This window comes from Scyliorhinus torazame, chromosome 22, assembly GCF_047496885.1.
Source record: "Scyliorhinus torazame isolate Kashiwa2021f chromosome 22, sScyTor2.1, whole genome shotgun sequence".
Lineage (NCBI taxonomy): Eukaryota > Metazoa > Chordata > Chondrichthyes > Carcharhiniformes > Scyliorhinidae > Scyliorhinus > Scyliorhinus torazame.
In genome coordinates, this window is record NC_092728.1 from 17,476,476 (window position 1) to 17,496,195 (window position 19,720).

At 57.2% G+C, this 19,720-nt stretch overlaps 1 protein-coding gene across 2 annotated transcripts in view; it reads right to left on the reverse strand.

The window, feature by feature from the left end:
* Positions 1–4,091: 4,091 nt before the first annotated feature.
* LOC140398939 (uncharacterized) overlaps positions 4,092–19,720 on the reverse strand; it is a 110,938-nt gene continuing 95,309 nt past the window's right edge. For both annotated transcript variants that reach the window (XM_072487930.1, XM_072487929.1), the window contains 2 exons: positions 7,891–8,217; positions 4,092–4,535 (listed from right to left, as the gene is read on the reverse strand). In XM_072487930.1, coding sequence (XP_072344031.1) covers positions 4,509–4,535; positions 7,891–8,217 — 354 coding nt within the window. In that variant the 3' untranslated portion in view covers positions 4,092–4,508. The remainder of the gene's footprint in view (positions 4,536–7,890; positions 8,218–19,720) is intronic.

A 19,720-nucleotide genomic window follows, 5' to 3' on the forward strand; every position in this document is an offset into this window, starting at 1 on the left:
ATACTGACACACTCCCCGGGAACCCCCTGTAAATACTGACACACTCCCCCGTGACCCTCTGTAAATACTGACAAACTCCCCGGGGACCCCCTGTAAATACTGACACACTCCCCGGGAACACTCCCTGTAAATACTGACACACTCCCCCGGGGAACCCCCTGTAAATACTGACACACTCCCTGGGGACCCCCTGTAAATACTGACACACTCCCCGGGGACCCCCTGTAAATACTGACACACTCCCCGGGGACACTGTAAATACTGACACACTCCCCGGGAACCCCCTGTAAATACTGACACACTCCCCGGAGACCCCCTGTAAATGCTGACACACGCCCCGGGGACCCCCTGTAAATACTGACACACGCCCCGGGGACCCCCTGTAAATACTGACACACTCCCCGGGAACCCCCTGTAAATACTGACACACTCCCCGGAGACCCCCTGTAAATACTGACACACTCCCCGGGGACCCCCTGTAAATACTGACACACTCCCCGGGGACACTGTAAATACTGACACACTCCCCGGGAACCCCCTGTAAATACTGACACACTCCCCGGAGACCCCCTGTAAATACTGACACACGCCCCGGGAACCCCCTGTAAATACTGACACACTCCCCGGGGACACTGTAAATACTGACACACTCCCCGGGAACCCCCTGTAAATACTGACACACTCCCCGGAGACCCCCTGTAAATACTGACACACGCCCCGGGAACCCCCTGTAAATACTGACACACTCCACGGGGACCCCCTGTAAATACTGACACACGCCCCGGTGACCCCCTGTAAATACTGACACACTCCCCGGGGACCACCTGTAAATACTGACACTCCCCGGGGACCCCCTGTAAATACTGACACACTCCCCGGGGACCCCCTGTAAATACTGACACACTCCCCGGGGACCCCTGTAAATACTGACACACTCCCCGGGACCCCCTGTAAATACTGACACACTCCCCGGGGACACTGTAAATACTGACACACTCTCCGGGACCCCCTGTAAATAGTGACACACTCCCCGGGGACCCCCTGTAAATACTGACACACTCCCCGGGAACCCCCTGTAAATACAGACACACTCCCTAGTGACCCCTGTAAATACTGACACACTCCCCGGGAACCACTGTAAATACTGACACACTCCCTGGGGACCCCCTGTAAATACTGACACTCCCCGGGGTCCCCCTGTAAATACTGACACACTCCCCGGGGAACCCCCTGTAAATACTGACACACTCCCTGGGGACCCCCTGTAAATACTGACACACTCCCCGGGGACCCCTTGTAAATACTGACACACTCCCCGGGACCCCCTGTAAATACTGACACACTCCCCGTGGACACTGTAAATACTATCACACTCTCCGGGGACCTCCTGTAAATACTGACACACTCCCCGGGGACTCCCTGTAAATACTGACACACTCCCCGTGGACCCCCTGTAAATACTGACACACTCCCCGGGGACCCCCTGTAAATACTGACACCCTCCCCGGGGACCCCCTGTAAATACTGACACACTCCCCGGGACCCCCTGTAAATACTGACACACTCCCCGGGGACACTGTAAATACTGACACACTCCCCGGGGACCCCCTGTAAATACTGACACACTCCCCGGGGACCCCCTGTAAATACTGACACACTCCCCGTGGACACTGTAAATACTGTCACACTCCCCGCGGACCTCCTGTAAATACTGACACACTCCCCGGAACCCCCTGTAAATACTGACACACTCCCCGGGGACACTGTAAATACTGACACCCTCCCCGGGGACCCCCTGTAAATAGTGACACACTCCCCGGGACCCCCTGTAAATACTGACACACTCCCCGGGGACACTGTAAATACTGACACACTCCCCGGGGACACTGTAAATACTGACACACTCCCCGGGGACACTGTAAATACTGACACACTCCCCGGGACCCCCCTGTAAACACTGACACTCTCCCCGGGGACACTGTAAATACTGACACACTCCCCGGGACCCCCCTGTAAACACTGACACTCTCCCCGGGACACTGTAAATACTGTCACACTCCCCTGGGACCCAGTGTAAATACTGACACACTCCCCGGAACCCCCCTGTAAATACTGTCACACTCCCCGGGGACACTGTAAATACTGACACACTCCCCGGAACCCCCCTGTAAACACTGACACTCTCCCCGGGGACACTGTAAATACTGACACACTCCCCGGGACCCCCCTGTAAACACTGACACTCTCCCCGGGACACTGTAAATACTGTCACACTCCCCGGGGACCCAGTGTAAATACTGACACACTCCCCGGAACCCCCCTGTAAATACTGTCACACTCCCCGGGGACCCGCTGTAAATACTGACACCCGCCCCGGAACCCCCCTGTAAATACTGTCACACTCCCCGGGGACACTGTAAATACTGACACCCGCCCCGGAACCCCCCTGTAAATACTGTCACACTCCCCGGGGACACTGTAAATACTGACACACTCCCCGGGACCCCCTGTAAATACTGACACACTCCCCGGGGACCCAGTGTAAATACTGACACACTCCCCGGGACCCCCTGTAAATACTGACACACTCCCCGGGGACCCAGTGTAAATACTGATACACTCCCCGGGACCATTCTCTAGGCCCGCAGTTCTGAGTGGGCCCACAGGGCCTCCAGCTTGCGCATTTGCCTGCATGAACACCGGCCTAAACCAGTCCCGCGGCCACGGAGAGATGCCGGCTGAATTACAGGACCGCCTTCGTCGTTACGGCACTTCGAGCAGCAGGCAGAGAGATCCACCCGCGAGATCCACCCGAGAGATCAATCCGAGGTCCACCTGAGGGATCCATCCGATAGGTCCATCCGAGGTCCATTTGAAAGATTCACCCGATAGATCCATCTGAGAGATCGATCTAAGAGGATCATGAATTGTACAGCGTGATAGGTTGAAACCTTATAAATATAACGCAAATCTTGAGTAGGTGACACGCAATGTCCACACTGTCGTGAGAATGTCGCTTTAAGAAACGTTTGGCTGCTCATGTGACTGCAGTGATGTCAGAGTGTGGGCGGAGCTGAGCTCTGGCTCTGCTTTTTAGTTTCACTGTGAGAGAAGCTTGGGTGTGTCTGTGTTTTTTTAGTTTCGTTTTCAGTGTTGGAGCTGAAGCCAGACAGAGCAGGTGTACTGTTGATCTCTCTGCCATGAAAAGACTATCTCTTGATCATTTGGTGAATTCAGAATTATAAATGTTCTCCGTAGTGAATGTAAACCTGATGTGCTTCTGTTAAAAGGTGTTTCTTCTGTCTTCTGGATGTTGTTTGGGAAGTTATTAAGGATTACTTAGTGTTGTATTCTTTGGGGGTTGTATTTGAATTGATGGTTGCTAAGCTGTTCACTGTATGTTTTAAAAAGGTTAACTTGAGTGAATAGAATAAACATTGTTTTGCTTTAAAAAATACTTTTCCATTTCTGCTGTCCCACACCTGTAGAGTGGGCCGTGTGCTCCCCACACCACAATCTATTAAAAGTTGTGGGTCAGGTGAACTCCATGATACACTTTGGGGTTCTCTAAACCCTGGCCCATAACACACGCGGAGCAATGGTAAGTCACTGTGTCAGAGGGTTAGCACATTGGTTAGCACCGCCGCCTCATCCCGGCCTCGGGCGACTGTGCGGAGTTTGCACTTCCTCCCCGTGCCTGCGTGGGTTTCCTCCGGGTGCTCCGGTCTCTTCCTACGGTCCAAGGATGTGCAGGTTAGGTTACGGGGATAGGGTGGGGTAGACAGGGAATTGGACATGGGTAGGGTGCTCTGTCAGAGGGTCGGCGCAGACCCGATGGGTTGAATGGCCTCCTTCTGCACTATGTTGTGACGGTCGGAGTCATCAAATACCAGTGTCTCAAGAGTCAGAGTTCAATGCTGGGGCGGGGCTGGGGATGGTGCAGGGCTGCTGGGGGGAGGGGGGGGGGGGGCGGTTGCAGGAGGGGTGGGGCGGTGGGTTTGGGTCGGTGGCGGGGGTGAGAGAAGGCGCTGGGCAGGGATGGCGGTGTTGGGAGTGGGGGATAGGATGTGACGGAGGAATAATACAGCCGCTTGTCTTTTACCTTCAACAAGTTTATTCTGTGTCCAGCTCAGCTGAGGTACAAACTCCTTCCCCCGCCCCCTCCCACAGCAAACGTTTCAGCCGTGTCCATTTATACAGTTCCGAAGGTTGAGCCAAAAAAAACATCTCCGGTCTTTAATAAGGCAATCAGCTTGACAATGTGATTGGCAAAGCTTACCCTTGCGCACCTTAACGGCGGAGGATTGGGGAAAGGGGCGGAAGAGGCGAAGAGTTCGGGCTTGGACGGCTGGGAGCACAATGGCTAGTCTTCGAAACGTTGTGGCCTGAGGATAATGCTCTGATAGGCCTCAATGCAGGAGAAGGCCGTGGGCGGAATGAGTGTCCGATCAATCAGGTTGTTTTCCAGGTGAATTGAGACTAAATTGGAATCCTCGCTGATCCGAGTATCACAGATGGAGTCCAACGGAACATACCTTCGATTGGGGGGAAAGGGAAGTGGGTTAAAGGTGAAAGGTCAGTGTCTTGCAGTCAGCAAATCTCCAACAGCAACAAATGGTTCAAATGTTACCTCTAAAATCTTCCCGTGTCCCCTTCCCTCATTTCTGTCTCACCAGGGTTCGGGTCCAAGACGCCCACACTCCAAACACCCGAGCTCCAGAATCCAACACTGATACTTCCCCCCCGTGTCAGTACTAAGGGAGCGCCGCACTGTGGGAGGGTCAGTGCAGAGGGAGCGCCGCACTGTCGGAGGGTCAGTGCAGAGGGAGTGCCGAACTGTCGGAGGGTCAGTGCTGAGGGAGCGCCGCACTGTCGGAGGGTCAGTGCTGAGGGAGTTCCGCACTGTCGGAGGGTCAGTACTGAGGGAGCGCCGCACTGTCGGAGGGTCAGTGCAGAGGGAGCGCCGCACTGTCGGAGGGTCAGTGCAGAGGGAGCGCCGCACTGTCGGAGGGTCAGTGCTGAGGGAGCGCCGCACTGTCAGAGGGTCAGTGCTGAGGGAGCGCTGCACTGTCGGAGGGTCAGTGCTGAGGGAGCACCGCACTGTCGGAGGGTCAGTGCTGGGGGAGCGCTGCACTGTCGGAGGGTCAGTGCTGAGGGATCACCGCACTGTCGGAGGGTCAGTGCTGAGGGAGCGCCGCACTGTCGGAGGGTCAGTGCTGAGGGAGCGCCGCACTGTCAGAGGGTCAGTGCTGGGGGAGCACCGCACTGTCGGAGGGTCAGTGCTGAGGGAGCACCGCACTGTCGGAGGGTCAGTGCTGGGGGAGCACCGCACTGTCGGAGGGTCAGTGCTGAGGGAGCGCCGCACTGTCGGAGGGTCAGTGCTGGGGGAGCACCGCACTGTCGGAGGGTCAGTGCTGAGGGAGCGCCGCACTGTCAGAGGGTCAGTCCTGAGAGAGCGCCGCACTGTCGGAGGGTCAGTGCTGAGGGAGCGCCGCACTGTCGGAGGGTCAGTACAGAGGGAGCGCCGCACTGTCGGAGGTCAGTGCTGAGGGAGCGCCGCACTGTCGGAGGGTCAGTACAGAGAGAGCGCCGCACTGTCGGAGGGTCAGTGCTGAGAGAGCGCCGCACTGTCGGCGGGTCAGTGCTGAGAGAGCGCCGCACTGTGGGAGAGTCAGTGCTGAGGGAGCTCCGCACTGTCGGAGGGTCAGTGCTGAGGGAGTGCCGCACTGTCGAGGGTCAGTGCTGAGGGAGCGCCGCACTGTCGGAGGGTCAGTGCTGAGAGAGCGCCGCACTGTCGGCGGGTCAGTGCTGAGGGAGCGCCGCACTGTGGGAGAGTCAGTGCTGAGGGAGCTCCGCACTGTCGGAGGGTCAGTGCTGAGGGAGCGCCGCACTGTGGGAGAGTCAGTGCTGAGGGAGCGCCGCACTGTCGAGGGTCAGTACTGAGGGAGCGCCGCACTGTCGGAGGGACGGCTATCGACCCTCCTAGCGACTGGGAAACACTTGCTCCTCATTCACTCGATTGGATACTCCCCCGCTCGTCACTGCAAACGTCTCGGTGAAACCTCACCCCCGCGTAACCGTCTCCGCTCACAGCCCCTTCTATCCAATTGCGAGGCTCCCAACAGAGCAACGGCTGGGTTGGCGTTCACAGCCGGTCACTGGGGTTGGGCAGGTGAGAGGGCACCGGGTCGAGCTGTGACCTTTGCCCCCCCCCCCGGAAGGCCGCAGGCTGTTCGAATCGGAGGGGGGGGGGGGGCAAGGGGGCGTCGCAGTCACAGATATAGAAAATAGAAGCAGGAGGAGGCCATTCGGCCCATCGAGCCTGCTCCGCCATTCATCGTCATGGCTGATCATCAAGTTCAATACCCTGATCCCTCCTTCCCCCCCACATCCTTTGATCCCTTTAACCCCCAAGAGCAAAATCTAATTCCTGGAATTCCACAACTTTTTGACCTTAGCTACTTTCTGTGGGAGTGAATCCCACCGATTCACCGCTCTCTGGGTGAAGACGTTTCTCCTCACCTCAGTCCTAAAAGGTTCACCCCTTATCCTCAAACTATGACCCCGAGTTCTGGACACCCCCCACCATCGGGAACAATATTTCTGAATCTACCCTGTCTAATCCTGGGCAGGATTCTCCGACCCCCCGCCGGGTCGGAGAATCGCTGGGGGCTGGCGTGAATCTCGCCCCCGCCGGTTGCCAAATTCTCCGGCACCGGATATTCGGCGGGGGCGGGAATCGCGCCGCGCCGGTCGGCGGGTCCCCAACCCCCCCGCGCGATTCTCCGGCCCGCGATTGGGCCGAAGTCCCGCTGCTGAAATGCCTGTCCCGCCGGCGTGGATTAAACCACCTCTCTAACCGGAGGGACAAGGCGGCACGGGCGGACTCCGGGGTCCTGGGGGGGGCGCGCGGTGAGCTGGCCCCGGGGGGGGGGTGCCCCCACGGTGGCCTGGCCCGCGATCAGGGCCCACCGATCCGCGGGCGGGCCTGTGCCGTGGGGGCACTCTTTCCCTTCCGCCTCCGCCACGGTCTCCACCATGGCGGAGGCGTAAGAGACCCCCCTCCACTGCGCATGCGCGGGGATGCCGTGAACAGCCGCTGACGCTCCCGCGCATGCGCCGCCCGGCCTAGTCATTTCCGCGCCAGCTGGCGGGGCACCAAAGGCCTTTCCCGCCAGCTGGCGGGGCGGAAATCAGTCCGGCGCGGGCCTAACCCGTCAAGGTGAGGACTCAGCCCCTCAAGATGCGGAGAATTCCGCACCTTTGGGGCGGGGCGATGCCCGACTGATTCGCGCCGTTTGTGGCGCCGGTCGGCGGACATCGCGCCGATTGCGGAGAATCCCGCCCCCTGTTAGAGTTTTATAAGTTTCTTTGAGATCCCCTCTCACTCTTCTAAACTCCAATGAATATAATCCTAACTGACCTAGTTTCTCCTCATATGACAGTCCCGCCATCCCAGGAATCAGTCTGGTAAACCTTCGCTGCGCTCGCTCGAGAGCAAGAACATCCTTCCTCAGAGAAGGAGACCAAAACTGCCCACAATACTCCAGGTGTGGCCTCACCAAGACCCTGTACAACTGCAGTAAAACATCCCTATTCCGATACTCGAATCCTCTCGCTATGAAGGCCAACATACCATTTGCCGTCTTTCCTGCCTGCTGTACCTGCGCACTTCCTTTCAACGACTGACGCACGAGGACACCAAGGTCTCGCGGAGTATCCACCTCTCCCAATTTACACCCATTCAAATAATAATATGCCTTCCTATTCTTGCCACTGATGCGGAAAACCTCGCATTTATCCAAATTATACATGTGCCCACTCTTCCAGCCTGTCCAAAGCCCCGCCGGACTATCTCTGTATCCTCCCCACAGCTCACCCTCGCCTCACCTGATCTGGTTGTCGCTCAGCCGGAGCACCTGCAGGACCCGGAGGTTGAGAATTCCCCGGGGCACGGCCCTCAGCTGGTTGTGGTCCAGCAGCAGCTCGTGGAGGGATTTGTAGAGGCCCAGGAAGGAGATACCGTGGATGCCATCGTCCCGCAGCTGGTTGTAGGCGAGGTGCAGGAATTCCAGGCCGGGCTTCAGGTGGGCGAATACGTAGCCCGGGATGCGTTCGATCAGATTGTGATGCAGCAGCAGCTGCTTCAGCCCCGTGGGCAGGAATGACGGCACGTGTACCAGCCGGTTGTGGGAGAGGTCCAGGGTCTCCAAATTGCTGTAAGACACACAGGAGAGTGAGCGGGAAAGAGCCTCCCTCTGCACTGCTCCCCCCTATCAAACACTCCCAGGACAGGTACAGCACAGGGTTAGATACAGAGTAAAGCTCCCTCTGCACTGCTCCCCCCTATCAAACACTCCCAGGACAGGTACAGCACGGGGTTAGATACAGAGTAAACTCCCTCTGCACTGCCCCCATCAAACACTCCCAGGGCAGGTACAGCACTGGGTTAGATACAGAGTAAAGCTCCCTCTACACTGTCCCCATCCAACACTCCCAGGACAGGTACAGCACGGGGTTAGATACAGAGTAAATCTCCCTCTACACTGTCCCCATCCAACACTCCCAGGACAGGTACAGCACTGGGTTAGATACAGAGTAAAGCTCCCTCTACACTGTCCCCATCCAACACTCCCAGGACAGGTACAGCACTGGGTTAGATACAGAGTAAAGCTCCCTCTACACTGTCCCCATCAAACACTCCCAGGACAGGTACAGCACGGGGTTAGATACAGAGTAAATCTCCCTCTACACTGTCCCCATCCAACACTCCCAGGACAGGTACAGCACTGGGTTAGATACAGAGTAAAGCTCCCTCTACACTGTCCCCATCCAACACTCCCAGGACAGGTACAGCACGGGGTTAGATACAGAGTAAATCTCCCTCTACACTGTCCCCATCAAACACTCCCAGGACAGGTACAGCATGGGGTTAGATACAGAGTAAAGCTCCCTCTACACTGTCCCCATCAAACACTCCCAGGACAGGTACAGCATGGGGTTAGATACAGAGTAAATCTCCCTCTACACTGTCCCCATCAAACACTCCCAGGGCAGGTACAGCACGGGGTTAGATACAGAGTAAAGCTCCCTCTACACTGTCCACATCAAACACTCCCAGGACAGGTACAGCACAGAGTTAGATACAGAGTAAAGCTCCCTCTACACTGTCCCCATCAAACACTCCCAGGACAGGTACAGCACAGGGTTAGATACAGAGTAAAGCTCCCTCTACACTGTCCCCATCAAACTCTCCCAGGACAGGTACAGCACGGGGTTAGATACAGAGTAAAGCTCCCTCTACACTGTCCCCATCAAACACTCCCAGGGCAGGTACAGCACGGGGTTAGATACAGAGTAAAGCTCCCTCTACACTGTCCCCATCAAACACTCCCAGGACAGGTACAGCACGGGGTTAGATACAGAGTAAAGCTCCCTCTACACTGTCCCCATCAAACACTCCCAGGGCAGGTACAGCATGGGGTTAGATACAGAGTAAAGCTCCCTCTACACTGTCTCCATCAAACACTCCCAGGACAGGTACAGCGCGGGGTTAGATACAGAGTAAAGCTCCCTCTACACTGTCTCCATCAAACGCTCCCAGGACAGGTACAGCACGGGGTTAGATACAGAGTAAAGCTCCCTCTACACTGTCCCCATCAAACACTCCCAGGACAGGTACAGCGCGGGGTTAGATACAGAGTAAAGCTCCCTCTACACTGTCCACATCAAACACTCCCAGGACAGGCACAGCACGGGGTTAGATACAGAGTAAAGCTCCCTCTACACTGTCCCCATCAAACACTCCCAGGACAGGTACAGCCCGGGGTTAGATGCAGAGTAAAGTTGTGGATGCTCAGTGTGGTTCGTGCTCAGTTTAAAACAGGATGCCGGTGGCCGGCATAACCGAGGGAGGCGTTCTGTGGTGCAGAGTTAAGCAAGACTGTCTCGTTCTGCCGGGACCCCATTCGCTTCTGATTACGCTGATGGAAAGCAGCTGTCCGCGTCTCGCTGGCGGACTCTGCTCTGACAGGCACATCAAAGGGCTCTCCCATGGCCGCGTATGGCTCTGGTTAGTTTTATTGCTGCAGCCCTGCCAACGTGACTCCCTGCTCGCCCTCACTCCCCCTCCCCCTCGCCCCCGCCGAGCTCTGGGCCCCCGAGTCCCTGAGGCCTCGCGCTGTGCCAAGCTGCCCGCCCTGTCCTCGGCGGGGGGCGTGCGCCACAAGCTGGCATCCGAATGGGGCTCGGCCCCCCCCCCCCCCCGCCCCCTAGGTGGGGGGAGTTGACAATCTGGGGGGACAATATCCGTGAACGGTCCCGCCTACTCCCGCGGAGTCCGACTACATCGACATTCACCCCCGCCCCTTCGGAGGGGGAACCGGTCTGGAGTCAATCGGCAGTGACCACTCGGAACGCCGAAGTGGCAATGGGGGGGGGCGGCGAGGGCATCGCTGGACGGGCCACGATTTAATTCCCTCCTGCCCCTGAATTCAGCTTCTCGCTCGGTCATTTTGAGAGAGAGACATTTAAGGTCGATCACATTGAGGTGTGTGTGTGTGTGGAGGGGGGGCGGGGGGGGGGGTGGGTGCGGCAGGTGGGGCGGGGGGACTCTGGAGTCACGCCTCGGCCAGACTGGGATGTAGATGGCAGATTCCCCCCCCCCCCCCACTAAAGGGACCTCAGTAAACCACTTGGGTTTTTGACGAAAATCGACGACGGTGTTCTGGTCGTCATGAGACTTTAAAAAAATTTATTGACTTCAAATCTCACCGTCAGCCTTGGTAGGATTCGAAGCCGGGTCGTTCCCCCCCCCCCCCCCCCTCCATCCGCAGGTCATCACCCTGGGGGTCCTCTGGTTTGTTCGTCCGCTGGCTATGCCACCGTCTCCTGCTGATACTATCCGATGGCCAGCGCAGAGACATGGGCGCAGGATGGCAGAGATTGGCGAACCCTGAATCGTGAAGGGTTTGTGACATTTGGCCAAGGGCAAGAGGCATGGAATGGTGGTGGTGGGGGGGCGGGGGGGGAGCTCTGTTAATCTTTTAATTTTTAAAATAAATTTAAATTACCCAATTCATTTTTTTTTCCCAATTAAGGGGCAATTTAGCCGATCCCGCTCCTGCCTGAAATTGTGCCGCCCGTCCGGGGGACTCCCGCAATCTGGCACATCATAATTGAAGGTCGTTTTGATTTTCTGCCTCCGTAGCGAGTTCAGGCAGTGCCCAATTGGGCCCTCCGCACCACCCTCAATTTCCCTCTCTCCCCATCACACCCCCTTCCTTTCCCTTCTGTTGGTACAGATGCGAGGGCACCTCGTCTCTCCAGCACAAAGTTTAGTGCGTGTGCCGTTTGTTTTTTGTACAACTGTGTTGTGAACTGTTTTAATAATAAGAGTATCCTACCCCCCGCCCCCCCCCCCCTCTCGCCCCGTACGTTGGCACTGTTTCTCCAACACAAAATTAGTGTTGGTACCGTTTGGCCTCGTATATATTTTTTACTGGCCAATCCACCTGCCCTGCACATCTTTGGGGTTGTGGGGGCGAAACCCACGCAGACAGGGGGAGAATGTGCAAACTCCGCACGGACAGTGACCCGGGGCCGGGATTCGAACCCGGGTCCTTGACGCCGTGAGGCCGCAGTGCTAACCCACTGCCCCACCGTGACGTCCCCCCGTCCCCCCCGCCCCCCGGGAGCTCCGCTTAACGAACCAATGATGGTGTCTGCCCATTTGAGAGGGGCAGCCCAAGAGTTAAGGAAACTAGGGGCGCAGAAGTGGTTGGCGTTGAGGTGGGCAATGACAAAAGCAAGAAGCTGCTCGGGGGAGTGATTTTGTGCAATGAGGCAGGATTAACTGATAACCTCATAGCAAAAGTGCCCCTAGGAAACAGTGATCATAACATGCTTCAATTTTGCAATCTCTTTGAGGGAGAGAAGAGGGGGTCCAAGACTAGGGGGCGGCATGGTAGCACAGCGGTTAACACTGTTGCTTCACAGTGCCAGGGACCCGGGTTCGATTCCGGCTTGGGTCACTGTCTGCGCGGAGTCTGCACGTTCTCCCCGTGTGTGCGTGGGTTTCCTCCGGGTGCTCCGGTTTCCTCCCACAGTCCAAAGATATGCAGGTTAGGAGGGTTGGCCATGTTAAATTGGCCATTAGTGGGGACGTGCAGGTTAGGCTACTGGGTTATGGCTAGGTGGAGTGGATGGGGAGTGGACCTGGGTAGATTGATCTTTCGGAGGGTCATACGTAGAACATGGAACATAGAACATACAGTACAGAAGGAGGCCATTCGGCCCATCGAGTCTGCACCGACCCACTTAAACCCTCACTTCCGCGTAACCCAATAATCCCTCTTAACCTTTTTGGACACTAAGGGCAATTTATCATGGCCAATCCACCTAACCTGCACGTCGTTGGACTGTGGGAGGAAACCGGAGCACCCGGAGGAAACCCACGCAGACACGGGGAGGATGTGCAGACTCCGCACAGACAGTGACCCAGCGGGGAATCGAACCTGGGACCTTGGCACTGTGAAGCCATAGTGCTATCCACTTGTGCTACCATGCACAAGTAACAGCCCAGAAAAAGGGGGGAAATTCTCCGGTATCGGCGCGATGTCCGCCGACTGGCGCCCAAAACAGCGCAAATCAGTCGGGCATCACGCCACCCCAAAGGTGCGGAATGCTCCGCATCTTGGGGGGCCGAGCCCCAACCTTAAGGGGCTAGGCCGGCGCCGGACGAATTTCTGCCCCGCCAGCTGGCGGGAAATGACATCTCCGGGCGGCGCATGCACGGGAGCGTCAGCGGCCGCTGTCAGTTTCCCGCGCATGCGCAGTGGAGCGAGTCTCTTCCGCCTCCGCCATGGTGGAGACCGTGGCGAAGGTGGAAAGGAAAGAGTGCCCCCACGGCACAGGCCCGCCCGCGGATCAGTGGGCCCCGATCGCGGCCCAGGCCACCGTGGGGGCACCCCCCGGGGCCAGATCGCCCCGCGCCCCCCCCCCAGGACCCCGGAGCCCACCCGCGCCGCCTTGTCCCGCCGGTAAGGTAGGTGGTTTAATCCACGCCGGCGGGACAGGCATTTTAGCGGCGGGACTTCGGCCCAGCTGGGCCGGAGAATCGCGGGGGGGGGGGGGGCGCCAACCGGCGCGGCGCGATTCCCGCCCCCCCCCCCCGAATATCCGGTGGCGGAGAATTCGGGTGTGGGATTCACGCCCAAGATGTGAACCGGGAAGTGGGAGGGAGGAACTCAGGAAAATTACAATCACCAGGGAAGTGATATTAAGCAAATTGTTGAGTTTGCTGCCAGGCAAATCCCCTGGGTCCGTATTGAATTCGGACTAGTGCCTTGAAAGTGGTGGCTAATGGGATAGCTGATGCTTTGGTGTTAATTTTCCAAAATTCCAAACATTCGGGAAAGGTTCCATTTGACTGGAAGGTGGCAAATGTTAGGTACTGCTTTCTTAAAAAAGGGAGCGGGGGAGAAAAAGCGGTGACTACAGGCCAGTTAGCCTAATGTCCGTCATAGGGAAAGTGTGAGAAACCATTATTAAAGGTGTTATAACAGGGCCTTTGGGGACAATTGAAGGCAATCGGGCAGAGTCACCATGGTTTGGTGAAAGGGAAATCATGTTCAAACAATTTAGTGGAGTTCTTTGAAGGAGTCACATGTGCTGTGGATAAAGATGAACTGGTGGATGTAATGTACTTCGATTTCCAGAAGGCATTTGATAAGGTGTCACATAATAAAAGCTCACGATCTAGGGGGTGATATATGGGCATGGACAGAAGATTGGCCAGCAAACAGGAAACAGGAAGATAGCATTAATGGGTCACTTGTTGGGTGTTGTGCCACAGTGTTCATTTCTTCTCATGTAGATGATTTGGATGAAGGGGCTGAGGGGATGGTTGCTATATTTGCTGATGACTCAAACATAGGTAGGCAAGTAACTTGTGAAGAGGACATAAGGGTCAGTACCAAAGAAGCACCGCACTGTCGGAGGGTCAGTGCTGAGGGAGCGCCGTACTGTCGGAGGGTCAGTGCTGAGGGAGCACCGCTCTGTGGGAGGGTCAGTACTGAGGGAGCGCCGCACTGTCGGAGAGTCAGTGCTGAGGGAGCGCCGCACTGTCGGAGGGTCAGTGCTGAGGGAGCACCGCTCTGTGGGAGGGTCAGTACTGAGGGAGCGCCGCACTGTCGGAGAGTCAGTGCTGAGGGAGCGCCGCACTGTCGGAGGGTCAGTGCTGAGGGAGCGCCGCACTGTCGGAGAGTCAGTGCTGAGGGAGCGCCGCACTGTCGGAGGGTCAGTGCTGATGGAGTGCCGCATTGTCGGAGGGTCAGTGCTGAGGGAGCACCGCACTGTCGGAGGGTCAGTACTGAGGGAGCGCCGCACTGTCGGAGGGTCAGTGCTGAGGGAGCGCCGCACTGTCGGAGGGTCAGTGCTGAGGGAGCGCCGCACTGTCGGAGGGTCAGTGCTGAGGGAGCGTCGCATTGTCGGAGGGTCAGTGCTGAGGGAGCGTCGCACTGTCGGAGGGTCAGTGCTGAGGCAGCGCCGCACTGTCGGAGGGTCAGTGCTGAGGGAGCGTCGCACTGTCGGAGGGTCAGTGCTGAGGCAGCGCCGCACTGTCGGAGGGTCACTGCTGAGGGAGCGCCTCGCTGTCGGAGGGTCAGTGCTGAGGGAGTGCCGCACTGTCGGAGGGTGAGTGCTGAGGGAGCGCCGCACTGTCAGAGGGTCAGTGCTGAGGGAGCGCCGCACTGTCAGAGGGTCAGTGCTGAGGGAGCGCCGCACTGGCGGAGGGTCAGTGCTGAGGGAGCACCGCACTGTCAGAGGGTCAGTGCTAAGGGAGCGCCGCACTGGCGGAGGGTCAGTGCTGAGGGAGTGCCGCGCTGTTGGAGGGTCAGTGCTGAGGGAGCGCCGCACTGTCAGAGGGTCAGTGCTGAGGGAGCGCCGCACTGTCGGAGGGTCAGTGCTGAGGGAGCACCGCACTGTCAGAGGGTCAGTGCTAAGGGAGCGCCGCACTGGCGGAGGGTCAGTGCTGAGGGAGTGCCGCACTGTCGGAGGGTCAGTGCTGAGGGAGCGCCGCACTGTCGGAGGGTCAGTGCTGAGGGAGTGCCGCACTGTCGGAGGGTCACTGCTGAGGGAGCGCCTCGCTGTCGGAGGGTCAGAGCTGAGGGAGCGCCGCACTGTCGGAGGGTCAGTGCTGAGGGAGCGCCGCACTGTCAGAGGGTCAGTGCTGAGGGAGCGCCGCACTGTCGCAGGGTCAGTGCTGAGGGAGCGCCGCACTGTCGGAGGGTCAGTGCTGAGGGAGTGCCGCACTGTCGGAGGGTCACTGCTGAGGGAGCGCCTCGCTGTCGGAGGGTCAGTGCTGAGGGAGCGCCGCACTGTCGGAGGGTCAGTGCTGAGGGAGCGCCGCACTGTCAGAGGGTCAGTGCTGAGGGAGCGCCGCACTGTCAGAGGGTCAGTGCTGAGGGAGCGCCGCACTGTCAGAGGGTCAGTGCTGAGGTAGCGCAGCACTGTCGGAGGGTCAGTGCTGAGGGAGCGCCGCACTGTCAGAGGGTCATTGCTGAGGGAGCGCCGCACTATCGGAGGGTCATTACTGAGGGAGCGCCACACTGTCGGAGGGTCAGTGCTGAGGGAGCGCCGCACTGTCGGAGGGTCAGTGCTGAGGGAGTGCTGCACTGTCAGAGGGTCAGTGCTGAGGGAGCGCCGCACTGGCGGAGGGTCAGTGCTGAGGGAGCGCCGCACTGTCGGAGGGTCAGTGCTGAGGGAGCGCCGCACTGTCAGAGGGTCAGTGCTGAGGGAGCGCCGCACTGTTAGAGGGTCAGTGCTGAGGGAGCGCCGCACTGTCGGAGGGTCAGTGCTGAGGGAGCGCCGCACTGTCGGAGGGTCAGTGCTGAGGGAGTGCTGCACTGTCAGAGGGTCAGTGCTGAGGGAGCGCCACACTGTCGGAGGGTCAGTGCTGAGGGAGTGCTGCACTGTCAGAGGGTCAGTGCTGAGGGAGCGCCGCACTGTCGGGGGGTCAGTGCTGAGGGAGCGCCGCACTGTCAGAGGGTCAGTGCTGAGGGAGCGCCGCACTGTCGGAGGGTCAGTGCTGAGGGAGCGCCGCACTGTCGGATGGTCAGTACTGAGGGAGTACCGCACTGTCGGAGGGTCGGTGCTGAGGGAGCGCCGCACTGTCGGAGGGTCAGTACTGAGGGAGCGCTGCACTGTCGGAGGGTCAGTGCTGAGGGAGCGCCGCACTGTCGGAGGGTCAGTGCTGAGGGAGCGCCGCACTGGCGGAGGGTCAGTGCTGAGGGAGTGCCGCACTGTCAGAGGGTCAGTGGTGGAAGTTGTTCCCTCGGCACTGATCCTCCGACAGTGCGGCGCTCCCTCAGTAACTGAGTGTTGACGCTGTTGTCCTGGGACCACATTGATTCCTCAGCGACTGAGTCACGATGGAGACATGTGCCCCACTGGGCAAATTGTTCTTGGGGATATTGCTGTGCTCAAAATGATGGCCGCGATTCATGTACAACAACAGAATCCACACTTCAAAACGTACTGTGTTGACGATGAGTCAGCTTCGGATGTGAAGAATGAAGATCGGAATGAAGATTGATGTTGGGTGCATTCCTCTGGAATTCAGCTCCAATGCTGGTCGACCAAACAAGCAAGCTCCATCCTGTGTGTCCAGCCCCTCTGATCACTATCACTTTGGTAAATGCCTTCATCTCGTCAAGAAACGGTTTCACCCGCATCCCCTCACTCCCCCGCTCCTCACTCCTTCCTCCTAGCCCATTCCCACATCTGAAGATTTGATGTACAAACAGGAACAGGAGCAGCCCCTCTCGGGCCTGTTACACAGGAACAGGAGGAGGCCCATTCAGCCCCTCTCGGGCCTGTTACACAGGAACAGGAGGAGGCCCATTCAGCCCCTCTCGGGCCTGTTACACAGGAACAGGAGGAGGCCCATTCAGCCCCTCTCGGGCCTGTTACACAGGAACAGGAGGAGGCCCATTCAGCCCCTCTCGGGCCTGTTACACAGGAACAGGAGGAGGCCCATTCAGCCCCTCTCCAGCCTATTACACAGGAACAGCAGGAGGCCCATTCAGCCCCTCTCCAGCCTGTTACACAGGAACAGGAGGAGGCCCATTCAGCCCCTCTCGAGCCTGTTACACAGGAACAGGAGGAGGTCCATTCAGCCCCTCTCCAGCCCGTTACGCAGGAACAGGAGGAGGCCCATTCAGCCCCTCTCCAGCCTGTTACACAGGAACAGGAGGAGGCCCATTCAGCCCCTCTCGAGCCTGTTACACAGGAACAGGAGGAGGCCCATTCAGCCCCTCTCGAGCCTGTTACACAGGAACAGGAGGAGGCCCATTCAGCCCCTCTCGAGCCTGTTACACAGGAACAGGAGGAGGCCCATTCAGCCCCTCTCCAGCCTGTTACGCAGGAACAGGAGGAGGCCCATTCAGCCCCTCTCCAGCCTGTTACACAGGAACGGGAGGAGGCCCACTCGGCCCCCTTGAGTGTGCTCTACCGACATTTCTGAGGATTTGGGGGCTGGAGGTGGGGGAGATGGACGTGCCTTGGGTGGGGTGGAGTAGTGGGTTTGGCCAAAGATCGATCTGGAAATAGGAATGACAATTTAAAAAACTGAATAGAAATCACTGTTGGAAGACGAGTCAATGTAAATGTTAGGGTAGCTCGGCAAGGGGGAGGCTGACAAGCCTCCACCTTCGATCACCCAATACCCCCCATCACCATCACACCGAAAATACTGCTTATTTTATCGAGAGCACATTGCTGTGCCTGGGATCTTGCTGTGCGCAGTCTGGCCTGCCTACATCGCTATGGCGACCACACTTTCCAGAAAGAGAGCAAGGTCTATTCTTGCGGTTATCAAGGACCCAGAATGCACAGCGCAGGATTCAGGCCATTCGCCCCCTCTGTTCCTGGCCAGTGATCCTGGCCTAACAGCAGTGACTTGCACATTCTCCCCCCTCACTGGCTTTGCTCCCGAATTCCCCGTCCCTGCCTGGATTGATCAGTGAGCGGCTGGTGTGGAGGTCGGTTGGGTCCAATCTCCTACCCACCCCACCCGCCACACTCACACACACTCACACACACACACTCACACACACTCACTCACACTCACACTCACACACACACACTCACACACACACTCACACACACTCACACACACTCACACACATACACTCACACTCACACACACACTCACACACACTCACACACACTCACACACTCACTCACACACACTCACACTCACACACACACTCACACACACTCACACACTCACACACTCACACTCACACACACACTCACACACACTCACACACATACACTCACACTCACACACACACTCACACACTCACACACTCACTCACATACACACACTCACACACACACTCACACACACTCACACACACACTCACACTCACACACACACACTCACACACAGACACTCACACACACACACACACTCACACACTCTCACACACACTCACACACACTCACACACACACTCACACTCACACACACTCACACACATACACTCACACTCACACACACACTCACACACTCACACACACTCACACACACTCACACACTCACACTCACACACACACTCACACACTCACACACACTCACACACACTCACACACACTCACACACTCACTCACACACACACACACTCACACTCACACTCACACACTCACACACACTCACACACACACTCACACTCACACACACACACACTCACACACACTCACACACTCACTCACACACACTCACACACACACTCACACACTCACACACACTCACACTCACACTCACACTCACACACACACACACTCACACACACACTCACACACACACACACTCTCACACACACTCACACCTTCACTAACACACACTCATACACACTCACACACACACACACTCACACCTTCACTAACACACACTCACACACACACTCACACACTCACACACACTCACACACACACACACACACTCACACACACACACTCACTCACACTCACACACACACACTCACACCTTCACTAACACACACTTGTTCACTCATACAATCACTCACTCACCCATAAACTATCTCACACACTCACTCACACATTCACTAACACACACTCGCTCACGCACACTCACACACACACACACTCACACCTTCACTAACACACACTCGCTCACTCATACAATCACTCACTCACCCATAAACTATCTCACACACTCACTCACACATTCACTAACACACACTCGCTCACACACACTCACACACACACTCACACACTCACACACACTCACACCTTCACTAACACACACTCGCTGACTCATACAATCACTCACTCACCCATAAACTATCTCACACACTCACTCACACATTCACTAACACACACTCGCTCACACACACTCACACACACTCACACATTCACTAACACACACTCGCTCACGCACACACACTCAAACAACTCACACATTCACTAACACACACTCGCTCACTCATACAATCACTCACTCACCCACAAACTCACTCACACACTCACTCACACATTCACTAACACACACTCACACATTCACAAACACACACTCGCTCACTCATACAATCACTCACTCACCCACAAACTCACTCACACACACATTCACTAACACACACTCTCACACACTCACACATTCACTAACACACACTCGCTCACTCATACAATCACTCACT